The following is a 22,806-nucleotide window of genomic DNA, read 5'->3' on the forward strand; positions in this document are numbered from 1 at the left end:
TTCTGAGGTATGAGGAGGAGACAGCCATATTTTGGGTCTGTTTTGAAGGACAAAGGAGTATCAATATCATAAATAATTTAATAATTTTCTATTAAATTAGTACAATATAAGAAAAAGCAAAAGTTAAGCAAAATAAGAAATCTTGTGAGCAAAAGAACCAATATATATTTTATATTTCAGAAAGACAAATTAACTCTATAATTCATTATCCAGCAAATTCCTACTTTCTGAAATAAGAGAGAAATAAATTTAGTCTGACTAGAGTTTTGTTATCTGGAAAGTACATTTTATAACTACACAGGTATCATAATGTGAAATAAGAAATGAATCAACACCCTCCGGCAGAGAGAAATTACTAACAAAGGACTTACAAGAATATCATCAATGAAAATAGGAAGCAATGCTCACTGCTGTTTTAGGGGAAGGTAAAAGGAAAGTATGAAAAGCTAGACACACAGACAACGATGAAAAAGGTGGTATATAAAGTAATGAAACTGCAACTTGGTCAGAAGCTTAAAAGATTAGCAAAAAAAAAAAAAAAAAAAAAATCTGCTAACCATTGAAATAGACTAATTCCAGTTTTGACATTTTCCTCCCCCTTTCCTACCATCTCTGAGTAAGGGCGAATATTGAAGGGGAAGACAGTTGCTGCTAAGGCACACAGGAAATCAGGGCTCATCCACATGGAGGCAAGGTCTGGAACATTGTGATATAAATATCTAAAGAACTGCATCAGGGTCACTGGATATTCCCGGAGCCAAGACCCCTCTTCTTCTGATTGCCAAGGCTGTCAGAGAGTCAAGGGAAGAAATAATATCAGAGAAGTCAATGAAAATTACTTCAAAAATCCGTTAATCACTACTCTTCTAAAAATGGATATACTGATGATCCAGAATGCTATAAACTACACATCTGAGCAAAAACTTGTATGCACACATATGCAAACAAATTTAGAAGTTATTGAGGATAAAAATAATAGCCCTAGAAACATGCAGGATGCTTGTCTACTCCCTAGAGTACTCAGCTCATCTAACTGGAGTCTGTGGTTTTGATTACTTATCATTATCAACATAACTACTGCTGGTACACCAACAATGGTTGTATTACCATTATTATTGTCCCACTATGCATCATGCCAAAGAGACAGGAGGAAGACAAAAGATGCAGAAGTCATCTTTCTGAGCATTATCATGTATATTATAGCAGGAAAAATACTTAAGCATTATATAACACAACAAAAAAATGATGATAAAGAATAAGCAATATATATTTATCTTCTAATACCTGCCCAGAGAGTGATTTTTTTAAACTTGGAATTTTATATTTATTTAGGAATAAGGAAAAAAACAAGAATTATTAAATATTCTAAATTAATATGTTTAATGGTAATTTTTGTTCTTAGATGGCATAACAATAATATGATTAAAATTATATTTGTCAAGTATAATGCAAAGAATTAAAGTTAATATTTCCTCTTAAAACAGAATCCTAAATTGGGTAAAAAAAATAAGTCATGAAAGTATTTATGTAAAATAGGAACATATATTTGGTCATTTACTTTTTAAATTTTTCATAACTAGAAATAATCAGAATAGCAAAACAAACAAAAACTTGTACTGCTAATATTTTTAACCTCTAAAGGAGAGTTATTTTAAATGTTCAAATAATGTATTATTGCAAGAACTTATACCAAAATGTATATTCACTGTACACATGGATACACTATGATGTTTTATTATCCTAATAATATAACTTAATACTTATTTAGCACTTACCACATGCCAGGTACTATTTTAAGTTCTCTGTGCATACCTCAATATATACTCATAACCCTAAGAAGTAAATTCTGTTATTATCAACCTTTTAAACTGAGGAAAATGATGCATTACAAGTTAGCACGTTGGGACCCTGGTTTCCAGAGTCTGTGATCTTAATAATTACACAGTGTATTCCTAGAGATAAGGTTCTGGAGACCATGTAGTAAATAATACAAGAATACTTTTATTAAAAAAAAAAAAAAAACCAGATTACACGCAGGTAGACTAGTATCTCAGTAACTTACGGAATTCAGCATGCTGCGGAGCATTCCCAACAATAAAAAAGCAGCTTCTGTACATACATTGTGGATAGAAGAAACCACAGTTCCACTGGAGGCAGGAACTCCAAAAATAAATGTCCAGATAGAATCCAAATCAAACTGCAGAGGTCAAAATGGTTAAAGAGTAGTCACTATTTGCATAAGTTCTAACATTCTAAAATTTCTCTCAACTAATTTTTTTAAAAAGTAAGCAATTAGAAAAAGAGACCTAGTACCCCTTCACTGTACATTTCAAACTCATTTTTAGTTATATTATATATCATCCTGAATCTTGCCTTAGATATGTTTCAAACACAGATTTCTAATTTATTTCTAAAGAAAGCAAGCAAAAATAAAATATATGCTAATTAGCCCAGAGTTGAAATTACAGAATTGATGATTTTAAGCAGGTTCTTTCATAAAAGCATGATAAACTCACTTTCCCCCCATTATTAGCAATGCTCAAAGTTGAATTTAGACACTTATGGATAAGCTTTGACAAAATAAAAATCAATTTGAGGAGATTTATCCAGAGCAGCTTCATGTAATACTTCATGACTCTGGTACCATGTATGTTCCAAAGCTGTATAAAGAACCAAACTGCCTGGTACAAATCCATATCTTGAATTAAGGTAAGGGTACAGCCTAATGATTTCACTTAAAAAGTTTTGTCAATTACTAGAATTGATCTGAATATTATTTGGCATTGGATAGAAGCAAAGTTGAGTTTAAAAGCTAAATTCCTAAGTCTTTGTAAGGCCACAAACATAAGTCTCACATACACATCCATAATAGTCTTCAATTATAAGTCAAATAAAGCCTTATTGTTTTCCTAATTCGGATATTATCTATCATTAGAAAATTAAAATATGCCAGGTGTGATGGCGCATGCCTATAATCACAGTGGCTCAGGAGGCTGAGGCAGGAGTATCCTGAGTTTAAAGCCAGCCTCAGCAAAAGGTGTTAAGCAACCCAGTGAAACCCTGTCTCTAAATAAAATACAAAATATGGATGTGACTCAGTAGTCAAGTAACCCTGAGTTAAATCTCCAGTACCAGTCCCAACCCCCCAAAAATGAGAAATTAAAATATTTTTCTAATCATAACTTGTATCTATCTACTTCTTTCATTTTTAATTCTTCAGAAATGAAACCATATTTTACATAAAATCATATAAATCAAAAGAATTATTTATATCACCATTAATATCATACAACTTTCTTATGCATATATAATCAGAGTAATCATAAAGAAAAAAGTCAGTAACAAAGGACTTCTTTTTGGGAAAATTACTGGAGAAGTTTGGTGGAATCAATAATTGGTCTTATTGTGATTAACCCATTACCCTATTGTTATTTTTTTGAATAAACAGTTACATTTACACCTTACTAGATAATTCCTACCTGGCCACCCTGCTTATATCGGCTGCTGATGACAGGCACACTGACCTGCAGGTTCTCAGGCAGCTCACTAACTGGCTGCTGCAGAAACAATGCCATGAGGAGAAAATAGAGGGCAGGGACATTAGTATGTTTAGGAAGGAAGGACTGAAGAACTGGAAAACCAGGAAAATGACAAGCATCCCGGTTAATCTCCCTGACCGATGATCTCCCACCGGCACTCCTGCCCACATTGAATCCTAGGAGAAGAAGAAATATAATACTAAAATTAACAACCAATAACCATGCTGCATTGACAAAGAAGGGAGTAATTCAGTATGTGTAACTTGTCTATCTTGAACATTCATATAAATATTCAATTGTTGTTTACCAGTTGGACAAAGCTCATGGCTCAGTGGTAGAACACTTGACTAGCATGCCTAAGTCCCTGGGTTCAATGTACAGCACCCAAAAAGAATAACTTTTGCAGCTCATTGCTGATAGGCTTGCCTAACACATGCATAAAAGTCTTAGAATTGATCCCCAGGACTCCCCTGTCAAAAAAACCCCAAAAATAAAAAACCAAAAAACAAAAAACTTTCGAAAAGCTCTAATATTCCTGCTTATATTTCCCTAAAGGGGAAGTGAAATTAAAAATATTGCTCAAGGGCTGGGGGTGTGGTTCAGCGGTAGAGGGCTCGCCTCGCATGCACAAGGACCTGGGTTCAATCCTCGGCACCACATACAAATAATAAATAAATACATAAATAAATAAATAATAAAGCTGAAAATTTTTGTTTAAAAAAATATTGCTGAAGTTGAAGATGCTACAAAAATGTAATTTAAAAACACACTTGGTACAATAGTTAATATATTTCATTTATCCTGAAAATCATGATAAACCAGTTAACTGTAAATTATCTACAGATTTAGAGACAAATCTAAATGAATAAAAAAAAAAAATGTGATCTTCCTCACAACATAATCTGCATCCTTGGAAGGCTGCCAGACAGCGGGGTGGCAAGTATAAGTCTACTGTGGCTATGGTTCCCACTGGGGCTGAGCTGACCATGCAGATGCAGAGACTTCTACAAAAACCCAGCTTTTTAGGAGATGGTCCATTATTATTATATGGCTTATAGCATCCATGCTTCTATCAATCCTGTTTTCCAACAAATTTCAGGGTACAATCCAAACATGTGGTTCTTCTGCTATACCAAACTTAGCATAGTACTCAGCACAAAGTGGATGTTGGCCAAATTTTCAATAGAAATCTTTTGTGAACAGCAACCAATAGATGAAGAATTGATTTCACTCTGAAGCAATTTATATTTCAAAAGGAGATTCACTTTTTTTTTCATTTTCTTTTTTTTTAAGGAAAAGAAACTGTCAAAAACTAATAACGGTGAGTTGAGAAATCAAATCATTGGGTTGCTTATCAAATCAAGGAGAAACAGAATAAAATTTGAAGATACATACACATCACAGATACCCAAGCACACGCACGCACACACAGAGTATACATATACATACACACACACACACACACACACACACACACACACATATAAAGAGCATGAGCTTAGGTAAGAATTAAAAACAAAATACAACAGTTTATAGATTGTGTGTGTGTGTGTGTGTGTGTGTGTGTGTGTGTGTGTGAAAGAGAGACAGAGAGAGAGAGAGAGAAATGGAGGGAGAGAGGGTGGGGAGAGATTCAGGAAAAATTAAATGGGATCAAATTTAAATTGAATAGATTCCTTTTTGTGGAATCAGAGCATCATATGCAATGTACAAGCAGGTATCCATTAAAGACAGACACATTTTAAGGTACAAAGTCAGGTGGGTCAAATGCAGGAAAAGCACTTCTTTCTAATATTATTGAAGAGATGCAGGCAGAAAAAACTGCTCATAACCACCACATTTGCAGGTTATATTCCTCTTCATAGCCCATTCAAAATAGTGATCTATTTTCACGAGCACAGAAGTATCTATAAGATCACTGAAAATATATTTAAAGCAAACAATTTTTTTTGAGAAATAATTTCACAGTGAAATGAAAATGATACCACTTCTTCATCATATAAAGTACCCTCAGAATCTTCCACATGTGAAATAACAATAGTCCAGAGCTGAAAGCTCTGTTTTCCCATCATTTACACTGATAATTGAAGCAGTGTAGGAAACATCTACATATTGATACTTTACATTTTTAATAAGCTACATAATAAATTCTGATCCTTAACTTTCCTATCTGACATATGTGAACAGAAATTCTTGATATAATCTCCTTAGATCAGACAAGAGCATAGTTATATATGATTTTATGTAATGTTACATTGATAATTATTTTTAAAGTACTTTAATAATTAACTGTCTATACTTTCAACATTATCTTCGAAAATATATTTCCCAAAGTAAGTCATTAATATGAACAGAAACAAGCCAGCAAATATAATATAGGAAAACAGAAAACTCTAGTTTTCTAATATTAAAAAAAGGTTCAGTTGTTTGTTGAAAACAGCTACAAGAACTAGTGAGCAGAGGATAAGAAGCTTTGACTGAAATGCTGACTGAAATTAAATACTTGAATGGCAATATGATATGACAGTTAAAAGCATATATTTCAGATATAAGTGCATGAATTCAAATTTTGACACTTCCTAGTTGTGTAACAAATAAATTCACCCCATACCTTGAGTTTCTAATTTATCAAATGGATATGATGGTGTTTACACGTTATACAATTGTTATGCAAATGAAATGTTATTACATGGCAAGTGTTTAGTAACATACACAGAGTAAACACTCAAAATAAACAATGGTTATTTCTACTGATAATTTGCTAATTATATGCATATAGTTCAGATAGGGACTATATTATAAAAAAGAAAGAAAGAAAGAAAGAAAGAAAGCCATAAATAATTCCCTGAGTTTTCAAAACTTTTAAATGATCTCTGACTTTACTTTGAATTTGAAACTATATAAGCTTTTCATCCTATCCTTAATTAAAATTCATGACTTAACAGTTATTGCACACACTAGAGAGTATGAGCTTAGGCAGGATTTAAAAACAAAATACAACAGCTTATTTTAAAGCAGCTGACTATACAAGTCCCATACCTAATACAGTTCCAATCTTATTGGTTAAGACAGAATCTGTCTGTTCAAGCCATCCTCCACCACTGAGTCCTTCTTTAAACTTGATGAGAATAGACTGATTACTCAGCAGGACAACAAGAATCCTCATGGCTGCTGTCACTGTGGTGGAATGCAAATGTTCTTCCATAAACATCATAATCCAGTCAAAACCCAGTGTCTTGACCAGTTCTTCACAAGCTCTATTGAGTAATAGATGAATTCAAAGAAACAAAATTAATTTCAGAAATTAGTATTTCAAATTAAAACAAAAAAATATGATTGGCTTTCATTTTCTAGTTACTATAAATTTCAGGGTTAAAAAAAATCAATATAAAGCCAATGGCAATTTCATCTTTTGCTTGATGTGAAATAACTACTGATAGCAAATGTACCATCAATTCTAAACATGTTTTACTTACTGAAAGTTAATGCTTGTTTTTTCTTTAGATGTATAAACTAGTTTTAGCAAGATATCTAGAAGTCTGTTCCTCAAAAGTATGAGATTAGCAGATACAAGACCTCCAAACTCTTCCTCGGTTCCTAAAATGAAAATAAATTACGTTAAATATGCTTAGCAGATAAATGAGAATAAAATATCCAAAGTGTTCTTTGAAATCTCCATAAAAAATGAATATATTAGAGAACATACTAGGTAGAATTACTTTCCATTAAAGTGGACAGGAAAAGGGTCAGTTAAATCATTTCTCTTTAGAACCCTCTGAAAATTGTTCATTTACATCTAACACTGAAACTAGTGATAATGCCTTGATTATCACATTAATACTTCCCTCCCCTACTCAGCAGTGGGAAAGGCACTGAGTAAGGACTATTAAAAAAAAAAAAAAAAAAAAAAAAACAAACAGATCCTCAACCACCCAGGTCATTAATTTCTAGCTTCTTTCTGAAGGACAAGTTAAATTATTAGATTCAAAATTTGAAAACAGGAAGCATAAACCTACTCAATAAATATCATACAGAAAGAGAGAATTACATAGCATAGAACAGGAACAAAGGCTCACAATGCACAAGAGACAGTAGAAAAGAAAAGAAGGAAAACAGGAGTTCAGGGGCCCTCAGTGGACAGATCTGAAAGCACATGGCTTGGGCAGCAGCATCCACTTCTTCCAGGCTAGCTACTTTGCTGGGGAAGGGCTGCAGGTGAGAGCCACAGCCTGCACACTTCCCTGTATATAGACAGAACTGATGTTCAGGCTGAATCTTACTGTGGTTATAAACTTTTATTTATTTAGGGACCCACTACTGAACTTCCTTTAAAAATGCTAATTTAGTGCTTTATTCATAATGGATGCTTCATGCTTACCAAAAGGAACAATACCCTTCTCTTCCAAGGGGCCCAGACTGGTAATTTGCATACTGCCTTATCAAAAGCATATCCTATGACTCGTCAATTGCTATAAGAATAACTTTCTTTAAAATTTTCTCCAGAAGGTGACATTCTACAGAGAAACTTGATATTCTCTTGTCTATTTTTCTGTCAATTATGTCTCCCCAACTTTTCAAATATAGTTTAAAAAATAAACTCTGGAAAGAACTTTCAGATTAATTTTATCCCACTCAAAACTCTTATTTTATTCTACACTGCATATCCCTTTTATGCTGTTTAATTATTTTGTATTGACTGGCATATCACTGTCCAGCATTATTCAAATAATTTTCTTGGTAGGTATGTCTATTAGAGAAATACTTGTTTAAAATCTCCAAGAAAAAGTATATTGTTTCAAATGAACTAGCAGCAGGTAATTGATCAGGGGTCTTAGGTTCTAGTCCTGAATCTGTCACCAACATACTCTGTGATCTGTAGCAATTCACTAGTTCTTACAAATCTCTTGGACTTTCCATTGACAGTTGTGACTACACCATTTTGTTTCATTCATGAAGCACAGGGGAGGCAGTGTTCGGGACAGGAGAGCCAACATGGAGGAGAATGTCTTTGCAAGGAGTGATATCACAATATTATGTCTCCCTCCACTATGTGGATAAGGTTTTGAGAATATTAAGATGATCATGTATGTAATACGATTCTCAAATAATGTAATAGGGTAATGATACAGCAGAGTCATCCCTCAGGATCCACAGGGAACTGGTTCCAGTACTCCTCACATTTATCAAAATACACAGTATAAAATGAACTATTTGCATATAACCTATGAAAACCTTCCCAGATACCTCAAGCCTTTTTTAGATTACTTAAATATCGGCTATGTAAATGCCATGAAAATACTTGTTATATGTTATATAGTATTGTTTAAGGAATAATGACTAGAAAAAAATATGTATATGCTCAGTACAGGTGTAATATTTTCCCCCTTAAATTCCAATATACAGTTGGTTGAATCACAGGTATAGAACCCAGGGATATGTAGAGCCAACTATATAATATTGAGAGTTTAATTTCAGATATGAATCTAAAAGATTTTTTGAATGCTTTCTAGTCACCTTTCCTGTGTTAGAATATACAACAGAAAAATATGTGGAAACAGAGAGGGAAAAATGGGTATCCCATGAAAAACTTGCTTTCATGAACTCAGCAAAAATTACGTAATTTTTCACAACTTAAAATTTTTATATTATATTTATATAAAATGATTCTAGAGAAATGTTCATTTTCTCAGTGATTATTATTAAATAGGGAAATGAAAATAATAGTATCATGGGTATAATTCACTCTTAGTCAAGTACTACATTTCTGAAGATGTATATAAAATTAAAAATCAAATAATGTTAAAATTACAATAGAAGCATTTGCTATTTAAAGAAACATTGCTATGAACACTCTAATAATACAAAGGATTTTAGTTTTAAAGTAAAATTCACACTGTATTAAATTTTGTAGGCAATGTAATACTTCTGCATATTGTATGGGCTTGATATAAAAAATATATCTATGAAAGACCAAAAAAAATGTAAGGAGGAAAGTTATGTAACACTAACATATAATTCAAATGTTCTTTGTGTCAGAAGAGAAAGGGGCACAGCAATTAATTGATCATAATTTTCTCCAAATTCCAGGATCCACTCACCCATGTCAAGTTTCTCTTCATTATTTATTTCCATAACTACAAATTTCTCACAAACTGCAAAGGTTGGCAAAGTAGAAGAAATAAACTGGCCAAATCTTCAAATAAAAAAAGAAATCAAGTTATGGATTTCATTTTTCTTTCCCCCAAAGAAAGAGTAAAATATAAAGAAATTAAAAATTAACATTTTTTATTTTAACTTTTATAGATTTTTAAGTGATTTTATTTGGCTTGCTTCCTCTTGCACCATCCCCAATAGCAATATAAACAATGTTTTAAAAATATAGTTCTTCAGAAGTATGAATTCTTTAATGCACTAACTTAAATGGTTTCAAAAGACAAACATGACTGATTCAAGTTAAAATGCTCTAACATTATCTGTATAGATCCACTGTAGACTTGGTAGTTAATTTGGGATCTGGAAATACTAGTACGGTTAAATACGGTAAATACTTTTAACCATGTGACAAGGGTCAAATGGTTTCATTTCTTTATTTATAAAGGGGAGAAAAACTTAAAACACTGATAGGTTTTGGTGATAATTTCAGCAAAGCAATCATTACAATGCTAAGAATAAATACTAAATAAACAGGGATTATGATAACTACAATATTCCAAATTAATTCTGAAACTCCAATTTTAAATGTCGCCAAGTTAAAAACATGTTTTCAAAGTATGTGTATGTGATGGCAGTGGCATGTGCACAATGAGTGTATGTGTGTGTGGGTGCGCATGAGTGCTTGTGCACATACACTTGAGAATTAACGGAGTTAGGGGAAGAGGGCTGGGGACTGAACACTTTCATGTCTAGGCTAATCAATCTCATGGGGTTAATTCCCACATCTTTTCTCTCCAATATTCTATTATTCACTGGGGGCAACAACTAATTCTGCTTCATAAAAATAAAAGCAACATATTGAGGAATTACATATTTTTAATGCCTTACAAATAGCATGGCATCAACATTACTGGTGTTATACTGGCACAATAACCAATTACATTCATCTCAATCATCTTAATCTCATTGGTACTTCTGGTTAATTAAAAGATAAATACAGAAGTTTTCACTACCTGAGCAGATCATTGCTGTTGGGAAAACCTTGTAGCAAGAAGCTCAGCACATTACTGATAGCAGCAATGGTAGGCTGGGATAAAGACATATCTCGAAGGGTCAGTAGCAGCTTTGGGATTAACTGGAATTCCCTCATTAATTTGGCATTCTTGGAAGCTTCACTGTAAGAGAAGAAAGATTTAATATACTGTACTATCTTTTCTGTAGCTGAACAACTAACTACATAGGTATTAACTAATACCTGGACTCAGTGAGCAGTTCAATAAAGTGTTCAAATAAGGAAAGATGGAGTTCATATGGTGCATGGAGCCAGACCTATAACAAAAAAAACAAAACAAACAAAAAAAAAAACAGTGGTAGATTTAAAGTTAAAAAAAATTCCCAAAATGTAATTCTGACAAAAACAAAGACAGCACATGGAATTTATTTCACTTATATAATTAACTGAATATAACCACTTTATAAATTTTTATTTTTGTAAAGTCCTACAAAACAGCTTGTACATAGAAATAATATCAATCACTACAAATAGGCAAAAAAAAAGGACAGTTGATGGAATTATCATACTTAAAAAATCTGTTATAAATATGCTCTGCATGTTTAAAAATGTAACAAAAAGATGCAAATGAGGAGGAGAGAAATGGAAGATATCATAGCTACAAAACAAACTTCTAGACATAACAAAATAATTAAAATGGAAAATATATGCGTGACATTAATAGGAGATTAGATATTGTGGAAAGACAATTCAGGAAATTATTCAAAATGAAGTATAAGAAAAAAATACCAAAAATAAGTGACTAGATAGCACATTAGTGATTTGTGAAACAATATCAAGCAATCTCAAGATATGTGGGATGTCCATAAAAGTAAGAAGGGCAGGAAAAATTTCAGATTTTATAAAAATGACAAATTTGCAAATCAACAAATCATGTCAAAGAAAGATAAAGAAGACAATGGAGTGACTTTTAAGTGTGAAAAGAATAAAAATAGTCAATTAGACTTATATTGCATGCAAAAATATCATTAACAAATAAGGAATAAAGAAGACTTTTTCCAGATAGGAGAATTCATTAACAGCAGACTGGCACTGTAAGAAATGCTGAAGGAAGAATTATGCAAGATAGAGATTTGGATTCACAAAAATGAATAAGGAGTGTCATAAACACCATATATATAGGCAAATAAAAAAGAATTTTTAACATGACTTTTGAAAGTAATTGAATTATTTAAAGCAAAAACACTATAAACTATTGTGGAGATTATCAACATATAGAAGCTAAAGTAGAAAACAATGGAACAAAGGGTGAGAGGGAAGAAATGGAAAATATGCTACCAAAAGGTATTTACAAGGTATATTCAAAGACAACGAATTTTTCTGAATGCATATAAAAAGTTTAGGAAAACCAGTACAAAGGAAAATTTTTGTATGCTGTTTTAATTATTTATATTTGTGAAATGGCTTTTTAAAGAATAGGGTAAATTAGGTATTTATAGATTATTTATGATTTGGGGTAATAAAGGATTATATAAAGTCATAAAGTGCTCAAGATACTATGAAATGAAGCCAAAGTTTGTTAAACAATTGCATTTCTGATGTTTTCTTATTAGATTTTAATCAGATAGCTATAAATAAAGCTAATTCATGATTTGAATGTGTCAGTTACCAAATGAAAACAAGGTTAGGCTGGATTAGATAAATCTCTTAACTCCTACATAATCCTTTCTGCACACCCTCCCTATCTCTATATTTCCACAAGTATTTAATCAGCTATTTTTCTCTTCTAATGAACTGAACATTGTGAGGCATGGACTATATATTTTATTTTTACATCTTTAGCAACTAACATGGGGCTTGGTTCAAAAATATTCAGTAAATGCTTTCTTAAAGGAGAGGGCTAGGTATTAGTAGTCTGAATACCAAGCTAAGAAATATATATACTTCATTGTGTAAGAAAGGGAATTCACTGGGATTTAAGTAAGTAATATGCCTTAAAAAACAAACAAACAAACAAACAAACAAAAAAAACTAGATGACAAAGGTAGACAGGATAGCCTGAGGAAATGAGGAAAAAAGTGAACTATCCTAGGAGAAAGAGGAGACATGACCGGAGCCAAGATTAGGATGTAGCAGCAGAAGCAAAAGAGGAAGACCATGAAATGTGAAAGAAGAGTTTACATGATTTTTGTGTCAGACTGTTTATAGACAGGGAGGAAGAAGGAAGCTGATTTTATAATTTCAAGCCTAGGGAATGGTGGTATTATTAATAGAAACAGAAAAGTTAGAAGAAAGAACTAATTTGGGGAGGGATGTTAAGTTCAGTTAAGGTATTGCTGCTGGGACACTAAAATGGAAATGTTGAGAAAGAAGTAAGAAATAAGTCTGGAATTCAGGTGTCAAAGTTAGAGATTTAGATTAGAAAGTTAACTCCATAGAGATGAGACTGTGGGATTAGGTGAGAGTCTAAAGATAAAAAACAAACAACATAAAACCTCAACAAAATAGTAAGAAATAAAAATGAACATCTTTTCATAAAATCATGAAAATTTTACTAAAATTAATGAGAGGGACAAAAGAACTAGGACAGTGTTGCCTGAAAGCTGGCAAGAGATGTAGGAGATACAAGAAGAGGATAAGGAACCACATCAAATGCTATTGAGAGCTATGGAAGCTGAGAAGTGAGTACGGGCCATAGATTATTATCCTCATAGGTAAGACAATCTAGTTTCAGTAAAACAGGTAGGGCATGCAGCCCGTTTTCTGGGATTCCATAATCAAGGGAACAGCATATAATAATTATAAGGAAGAGTTAGGGCCTAGTACCATATCTGTGAACATTAGATGCTATCACCATTCTGGTAGCAGAGAAACAAGTCAAGGAAGACAGACATAATCTCTGCTCTCATAAAGCCTAGCGATCCTTCAGTTTTCCAGGGATGTAATGTATACATTTCTTGCATATTGATTAATATGAAGAGTGGGATGAAAAAAGAAGTGAGCTAAAAGGATAAATGTGATTAAGGATAAAAATGATTAAGTGGGACCTTCAGAGGACAGAGGGCAAGCTTCATGGGTGATAAGACAGCAAAAGTGGAAATCTTGTTATTTTGGCAAAACGAATGATATTTTACCATATAGTTTGTATTAACCCAAATTATAAGTCCAGATTCCTATTTACTGTAGAAAAGTTTCTATCATAATTATTTGAAGAAAACATTTGCCTCCAAATCACCAGTGCAGCAGTGTATTAACTAGCTTAGGTAAATGTACTGTACCATTTCATTTCTATGTTTGTAGAGTGGAATATATCTGAAGAGAAAGAAATTCTGCTCTTTATATTTTACTAAACAATGTTAGTACAATAATCATAAAATTATAAAACTTTAAACACATCTTAGGGATAAAAGTGTTTATTATACAAAATTTAAAAATGGATTCATTGACTACATTCTACCATCCAATGTTTATATACATACTTCAAAATCACAAAGCAGGTCCTGGAAAGCAGTTGAATTGGGAATAATGGAGGTCTCATGTCCACTATCAACAGTTCCCACCAAGGAGAAAGTTAGATGGAGGATGTGGCTGTTAAGAAGGGAACGTTTCTTTTTAAGCAGCATTGCCAGCAACTGTAAGAAAGTAACAACAAATGCCTTTTGATAAATCACCATGTATGTATATATCACTCACACTCACACACGACACATATGAAAATACATGTAGAGTAATGAGGCCTTTCAGCTGATTTCTAAATTTTTATTGTGTCAAATACAACAATACAATTAGAGAAAATCTGAAAAACAAAATAATCCTAACACTCTACTAAAATATATTCCCATATAAATATTTGAATAGTTGTTCCTATCACAGGCATTTGTACTCTTTTTCTCTATACAAAAGGACTTTTTTCTTTTGCAACATAGTCTTCATAATTACAATGTAAAAGACTAAATGCTATTCTATGGGACAATAATAATACACTCAGTCATTTTCATACATTTGGTACATTTATATTATTCTTATTTTTTCATGGTAAAAATGCTACAATAAATGTTCTGAAAGTGTTATAAAACAAAAACATTTACAAAAATAAAGTATAATTAAATTAAATTTATACAACATAGTAAGTAGTATACTCACTACTAATGAACTAATTGCTAAAGTTGTAGGACACATATGTGTTTCATCTATAATAGAGGGATATAATCTTGCTCCAAATACTTGTTTCAAATTACTTCTCACAAGTAATTTTATTTTGCTGAATTATGTTACTAGATGTGTATGGATGAATGCTGTGTATTTAAATTTCATGTGGGTTTTCAGGAATAGCATGGCACACTTAACTCTGCACTGGCTCCTGAACAAGTAAGGGAATTAGAGGAGGACAGGGTATGAGGTGGAAGGAACCACAAGAAAAATGGGAATAGTGTGGATTGATCATTGATCTGGCAATCTCTCTCTCATAGGGGGTAATATGACCCGATTTAATTTCATTTCCATTTCCACAAAGAAAAACAACATCCAAATAAGCAAACTGTTGATCTAAAAATACAGTTGGGTCTCTATATCCATGGATTCTACAACTATACATTTAACCAAAACTTGGATCAAAAATATAAAAAAAAAAAAAAAAAACCGGATATTTTTATTGTCATAATTCCCTAAATAAAACAGTGTAACAACTATTTACATAGAATTTAATCTACATAGTTTTAGGTATTATAAGTCATCTGGAAATGATTTAGTGCTTACGGGAGGATGTGCACAGATTATGCACATTATGAGACCTGAGCATTTACAGATTTTGACATCTGTTGGGTGGTCCTGGAACGAACCCCCATGAACAGTAATGAAAACTATATTCAAATGTATCAAAGCTATGTGGAAACAATGTAGCTTACTTCAAAGGTGTAGTGTGTAAGACTAGATAAGAATGGATAAAAGGATAAACTGAAACAAAGAAAACTTGTTCTCATTTGGCATGTACTACTTTTAATAAAAACGACAGACTTTTTAAGTTCACTTGGACAAGCATATTCCTCTAGATCTTGAAAAAAAATAAATAAACCATGAACAATAGAATATCCTTTGATGTGAAGTGAAGGCAAAGGTTACAAACCTGGTAGCCCTTGATTCTTTCCATTTCTTTGCTGGCCAGTGGGTTACTCTTGACCACACAAACCAGGGCCTTGACCGCTGCATATAACCCTTCCACATCAGAGGCCATGGCCACTAGGCCCAGGATGGCTGCAGCTCCACCAATGTACTGCAAAGTAGTGGCAACAGGCTTAGGAACAAATGTTCTTACTCCTGATTAAAAGATAGTGAAAAATAATTAAAATGAATTCACCACACAAACAAGAACTGAATAAATCATCTTAAGTAGTTTGCTTGTAACTGTAACTTTTATTTTAAAAAGTTTTTCTGTCCTAATATTCTAACAAAACGAAACAATTAAAGGTAGAGTTTGGGAGAAGACAATAATGTTAATATACATACTGTCAGGCGTAAAGGAGAAAGTAGAGAAGAACTGGGTTTCAGAGCAAGCACCAATATAGCCACTGTGTGGCACTGGGCAGCATACAGACTGAGGTGAGAGTGCCATATTAGATTCTTTGGGTAATATACTTAGGGGAATTCTGTGAACTGGGGAAGGAGTCACAGAAGCCACTCTGGCAGGGATGAAGTACTTCCTACAGATAAGCCAAGCCAAGTAAAGCACATTACTCACCATTATTAAAGGCTTCTCCTTGATCAGTAATCTGAGTCACAACATCAGTGAGTCCAGGAGAGAACCTGACTTTGAAAACTACCTTCTATGGTAATCAGGGCCAGTATTATTATTTCATAGGTGAGAAGACTAATGGTATAGAGCTTAAAACCTCTGGGCTAATGTCACATAGTTATAAGCTAAGTCCTTATTCACTACATTCCACTATATCACACCACTGCTACATTTCTGAAATGGACAAAGAGCAGTGCTCAAGGAAAACTACCATATGCTATAGTGCAAAGGAAACTGTTTTAACAGTGCAACATTATGAAAAAAGAACAACAAAGTTAAAATTTGTGTACATCACTGGGAGTTAAAAATTGTCAAGGACTGACTGGTGGTAAGCACCTCTACTCCCAGTAACTTGGGCAGCTGAGGCAGGATGATCACAAGTTCAAGGCCAGCCTCAGCAACTTAGGAATACTGTGTCTAAAATAAAAAAATTAAAAAGGGCTGGGGATAGAGTTCAGTAAAAGAGTACCCTGGATTCAATTCCCAGTACCACAAAAAATAAAAATAAAATATTGCCAAGAACTGATAAACGTCCTTGCTGGTAGGATTTGGATCAGTATTATAGCAACTTTTTGTTAATCTACAAAGGAACCAATATTATTTACTGAAGTATATATTAAAAGGAATAATAACTGGTTCTGAATTTTGGATGGACTGGTGGGATAATATCTCAAGATCCTATTCAGCCAAAACAATTTTTTTAAGTAAATTGCATACATAAGGCTCTATAGAGTGACATATCAGCTCTAAGTTTTATTACAGTTAGATTTCACAAAAGTTCTTATTTTAAACTCAGTACTAAATTAACAAAAGAATTCATGAACAAAATCACTGCTAAACCAAACCATGAAAGAATAAATAATAGTTCTAAATATTTTGTTGTTGTTGCAGGGCCGGGGATAGAACCCAGGGCCACATCATGCTCTGCAAGCACTCTATTGCTGAGCTATACCTATGCCCCTAATAGTTTAGAACAGTTTGAAATTTACTGAAAAACATCATAGTAGCATATAGTCAGTATTCATCAGTGCTGACAAGAGGGAAAAGTTAATGAGATTTTTATAAAGGTGGACCTGTTTTTAAAGTTGACTGGAATGTGAGGTTGTTACATTAATCTCTAAATACTTCAAGACTGCTACAGGTCAAGAATTAAAAATGATGCATTTAAATATTACCTCTCAAGTGAGGAAAGTTAATTTAAACTCAAGGCAAATAAAAAGTCTTAACAAACAAAGGCAGTTTAACTCACCCAAATATCCAATCAGAGTAGCCCCAATTGTCCGTGCAGGTCCATTAAGGTGTCCTGCTGAATTGTGTATCAACTTCACAGGGGTGGCATTCTCGTGGGAGGAAATGCCTAACTGAAGAATAGGAAAGAAAAATAATGTAATTATAGAAGAACAGCCTGACTCTTTTGATTGGAAAAGAAACAAACTGTAAGATCATTAATATATATTTTCTCTCTTTCTATAAGAATATTTAAAAAATTTTTTTAATGGGCAAATACTTCCAAAGTAGAAACTCTCAAAAAGTAAGTTAAATACAATTTACTAATGACCAGGAATCCTGGGACCCAATTTCAGAGGTCCTTCTGAGTGAAGCCTATGGCATGGTTTATACATCACTCAGTGCCTCACAGCACCCCAGTCAATGAACATATTAACATCCAGAACAAGTATACTTAATTCATGACAATTATCAGAGTTTGAAGATAAAATATTTACACAAGAAAAGGACATGTCAAATTTCTGTAGATAGGAATGCATGTACACTCACATACAATATAATGTAAGAAATATAAAAGCAAGAAATTTACTTTTTATTCACTGCTGTTTCTTGAATAAAAGTGCCTGGCACACAGTAGGTGGTGGATAAAAAAGATGTTGAGTGATAATTTTAAGAATAGCAATTGCTGGGCTTCTTCATTGCCAATATAAATATAAGAATACAAATCATGTTTAATTTCATATAAAGAAATTCTCACATTCTCAAATTAAGCTAAATATCTACATGTGTTTTCGCTTAAATCAGGAGCCAGATAAACCAAATACAAACAGCACACAGGGAGTCAATGTGAAAAGGACTGAAATATGCTAATTAAAGCCCACAAATAAAGAAGACGACGAAGCAGAAAGAGTTATTTGCAAGAATAATTGGGGATCAATTCAAGATGTTCACTGAATTCCAATCAAGTTTCTCAAAAGACTTGGGATATCATACTCAAACTGCTGAAGACCAAAGATAAAAAAAAAAAAAAAAATTGAAAGCAGCCAGAGAAAAATAAGTTGACATACTTACAGTATATAGTCAGAAACTCGAAGACAAGAGGGCAATGGCACAGTAGAAAAACATTTAAAATGCAGACAGAAAAAACTTGTTATCAAAGAATACTATATCTAACCATCTTGTACATCCATCCATTCTGTACAACCATAAGAATGGAGTCCTAATTAGAATAAGATATAGCCCATGACTGTATAATTAATACAAAGTGAATTCTACTGCCGTGCATAACTAAAATATCCAGTAAAAAAAAAACAAACATAAATATGGTATAAAGGAAAGACTATTATATCTAAGGATGAAGACCATCCTGTCATTGTATTGTTGTTGTATCAAATGATCAGCAACTTAGTAACTTAAACAAATTTATTATCTTATATTTCTGAAGGTCAAAAGTAGAAAATGAATTTTTTGAGGTGAGGAGTTAATCGGGATTGAACTCAGGGACACTTGGCCACTGAGCCACATCCCCAGCCCTATTTTGTATTTTAGACACAGGATCTCACTGAGTTGCTTATTGCCTTGCTTTTGCTGAGGCTGGCTTTGAACTTGAGATCCTCCTGCCTCAGCATCCTGAGCCACTAGGATCACAAGCATGCAGCCACCATGCCCACCTAAAAAATGAATTTCAGTGGGTGAAAACCAAGGTATTGGTTCCTTTTAGTGGCTTTGTAAGAGAATTTATTTCCTATCTTTTCCAGCTTTTATAGGCCACTGTAGCATTCTTTGGCTAACTGCCCCATCTTCATCTTTAAAGGAATGGAAGCTTGAATCCTCTCATCATATAGTACCACTTTGGCTTATTTTTCTTAGTTTTATCTTTGGGGACCCTTGTGAGTCAATTGTGACCATGTGAATGTTTAAGATAATTTTCTTACCCTAAGATCACTCAATTACCTATTTCAATCTTCTAGGTGCAACCTAAATCCCCCTTTTCCATGTAAAGTAACATAATATATTCACAGGATTAGGATATGGATGTATCTGAGGGCCTAAATATAATGAATATATTAAGATGCTGAATAAATAAAAATTCAATTAAAAATAAATGAAATAAAATAAAAACAGTGCTGTGTCAAGCTCTGTTTTTAGAAACCACTCCAAATGAGGCTCTGGCATAGCTTCCCAGTGAGAATCAGCCATAGTTACTGGGAAGTTCTTCTGCTTACCTGTTTAGCAATGGCTTTGCTATCCAACTTGTTATACACTTTCCGGATTCTCGCTACTGTCAAGGAGGACACAGATAGTGCATAGAGACCAAAGGACACCTTTTCTTCTGGAACTATTGACACAGGAGAAGGGATAACACCTTCGGATTTTGCATCTTTACCTACAAAAGAATAATTCTTTTCAGAATAATCAGTTGTTTTCCTTATCCTAATACAAAGTTTTTATTATTTTATTCTTACTATAATTTTATCAGTGAGTGAAGCTGAAAATCTTTTCAAGTTGGAATAAGGAACCTGAACTTAAAAACTATATTATTTAATTTTCAGCTTTTCATTTATTTCTCTCATTAGAAATTAGGAACAACTATTTAGTCATAGGACCTTACATTTCAAGTTTTAAAATACGTTCAACATATAGCATAATGTGAAGGAAAAAAATTAATTTTATCTAACAAATTTTAAAATACCCCTAAGAATAAAGGGAAGGAAAACAAGTGGAATAGCTGTAAGCTTTGCAGTACTTGGTCTCTTCAGCAAGAATATCAGGTATGCCTCTCCAGATTCATCTGGACAACACTGCACAGAAGTGAAGAGCATACATTTTGGAACTAAATGCTGTGAGTTTCAATCTTGTTTTACAACTTAAAAGCTGGGTGACCTGCGTAAATGTGCCTTAGTTTCCTCATCTGCAAAATGGGGATGACAATGACAGTTCCAACTCAATGTTCTAAGATGAATATGAGGGGCTCATAACAAATACGTCCTTCATGTGTACTAACTAACTTATCACATGCAAGTGCTCAGTAAGCGTCAGCTCTTATTATATGTTATTTAATCAAGAATATGAATAAAAGGACAAATTACATAGTCATACGATTTTTTTATTCTACAATATACTTGTCCTGACTCTTTTGAGACCCTTAGTAGAACCAGAATAAGGCAAAGAAAGACATCACTTGGAAGGGCAACTACAAATCAATTTCAGCTTAATATTAGTTTTTTTTTTTAAATTTTATATATCTTTTGAGAGAAAACATAATAAAAAATGGACTATAGGAATAAAAGGATGAGGAAAAATTATGCTAATTGGCTAGTCACAAGAATATAGGTTTATCTGAACCCACTCTAACAAGAGTAGCAACACTTTAAAACTGCTTCATGTAATAGGAAAAATTGTAGAAAGAGAACAGGGTTAAGGTTAGGCTCTTAAAGAGTGTATACCTACATCTTTGAGCCAATAAGAGAACCTGGAAAATAAGCAACAAAGAATAAAGACAAAGAATCAGGAAAGTGCAGTAAGATCAATGGAGGAGAGCACTGCAAAAAGAAGTGAAAATGGTTAATAGTATCATGTTGAGGGAAATTAGGAGGGAAGGTCCTTTTCTCAGATAAACATATGCACAGTTTTATATACACATACACATCTATGCTGCATGGGTTGAGCCTCATTAAACTTTGAGAACTAAGAGTAAGTTACTCACATGGCATGCACACAGCCTGAAAGCTTCCAACATAATTTGGTCCAAGTTCATAAATGGTAGTAATATTTGAAGGAGGTAAAACTTCTTCTAGAAAATGGGTAGGTCCCAGGCGCCAAACCAATGAAGCAATCTGGCGTTGTGCAGGTGGAGTGCCAATGTAGGCATAAACTGTGCTCACCACGGGGGGATTCACAGAGCCTGAACCCCCAGGAGTACTGTGAACATAATGAAGCTACAAAGCAGACAAAACAAAGGTGTAAGATGAAGAAAAACATTTTTACCAGGAAACTAATTAGTTTAGCCTGTATATTTTCTCATGGTCACCCAACTTTACAAATGTATAAATACAGGTTGAGAAAACTAAGAACAGGGTAAGATTCTGGGATCTGTAACCACAGATGAAAAGATGTTATCAAATTCTCAAAGAAAATGAAACTAATGCTAGAAATGGTAATAATTGAACATAGACATACTATCATTGTCTGGTTGTTCTGCATGTCAAACTAATGATGCTTCTCTGAAATTTTAGGGTTAATATAAAAAATAGAGAGCTTCCTACTATGGAATTAATGCAGTCTTAAAATTAGTCGTAGGGCTGGGGTTGTGGCTCAGTGGTAGAGTGCTTGCCTAGCATGTGTGAAGCACTGGGTTCTGTTCTCAGCACCATATATAATTAAATAAAATAAAGGTCCATTGACATCTAAAAAGTTATATTAAAAAAATTAGTTGTAACATTAATTGTGAGTCTGTTAACTAAAGTTATGGATGAAAATGTCTTATAGGAGTGAAGAGTTGTAAAATATTAGAGAAAATTTAGAAAAATGAAGTCTATGTTTAGTCTCCATGTAAAACAATAACCCTTACTGATTGACATTCTCAGATTTGAAATAACACTTCTGTTTACTGACAAGGTGTCTAACATCAATCATTTATAATAAATCTATAATTAGATAGTGTATAAGATAAAAGGAAATCAAGTTGCTTCTTATACAAGCAGATCTTATCACCTAATGAAATGAGAGACATTTCCATTTACTGTTTTGTCATAACATCATCCCAGCATTAGATCACATCCATGATTCTATATATTAAAGAACAGTCTCAGATGATATTCATACAAGACTATGACAACTCATAGGGACAGCAATGATGATGATGTAAATATATCAGTGATTAATCTCCTATCCCTCAACTCTAGAAACTGAGGACATTTTTGTTTTTAGTGATGGTAAAATTAGAAGCAACCTATTAGACAATCTACAAACTCAATTCAAATGTAGTCATGTAAATGAAGAAAAAAAATGATGCCCATGGGATGTGTTTTGGGGTTTATCATAATGAAACATTATGTTGCAATGGAACACTATTATCATAAGGAAGG

The 22,806-nt window shown here is 33.1% G+C and overlaps 1 protein-coding gene across 6 annotated transcripts in view; it reads right to left on the minus strand.

The window, feature by feature from the left end:
• The window catches only part of Wdfy3 (WD repeat and FYVE domain containing 3), a 250,018-nt gene that overhangs the window by 74,164 nt on the left and 153,048 nt on the right, over positions 1-22,806 (minus strand). For 5 of the 6 annotated variants that reach the window (XM_027939797.3, XM_071614400.1, XM_071614399.1 and 2 more), the window contains 13 exons: positions 21,426-21,657; positions 19,945-20,105; positions 17,742-17,853; positions 15,827-16,017; positions 14,184-14,336; positions 10,948-11,021; positions 10,706-10,867; positions 9,638-9,732; positions 7,016-7,136; positions 6,579-6,796; positions 3,480-3,715; positions 2,063-2,197; positions 608-787 (listed from right to left, as the gene is read on the minus strand). In XM_027939797.3, the coding sequence (XP_027795598.2) occupies positions 608-787; positions 2,063-2,197; positions 3,480-3,715; positions 6,579-6,796; positions 7,016-7,136; positions 9,638-9,732; positions 10,706-10,867; positions 10,948-11,021; positions 14,184-14,336; positions 15,827-16,017; positions 17,742-17,853; positions 19,945-20,105; positions 21,426-21,657 (2,070 nt within the window). The remainder of the gene's footprint in view (positions 1-607; positions 788-2,062; positions 2,198-3,479; positions 3,716-6,578; positions 6,797-7,015; positions 7,137-9,637; positions 9,733-10,705; positions 10,868-10,947; positions 11,022-14,183; positions 14,337-15,826; positions 16,018-17,741; positions 17,854-19,944; positions 20,106-21,425; positions 21,658-22,806) is intronic. The other variant, XM_071614398.1, reaches the window with a different exon arrangement.

This window comes from Marmota flaviventris, chromosome 7 (assembly GCF_047511675.1).
Source record: "Marmota flaviventris isolate mMarFla1 chromosome 7, mMarFla1.hap1, whole genome shotgun sequence".
NCBI classification, from domain to species: domain Eukaryota; kingdom Metazoa; phylum Chordata; class Mammalia; order Rodentia; family Sciuridae; genus Marmota; species Marmota flaviventris.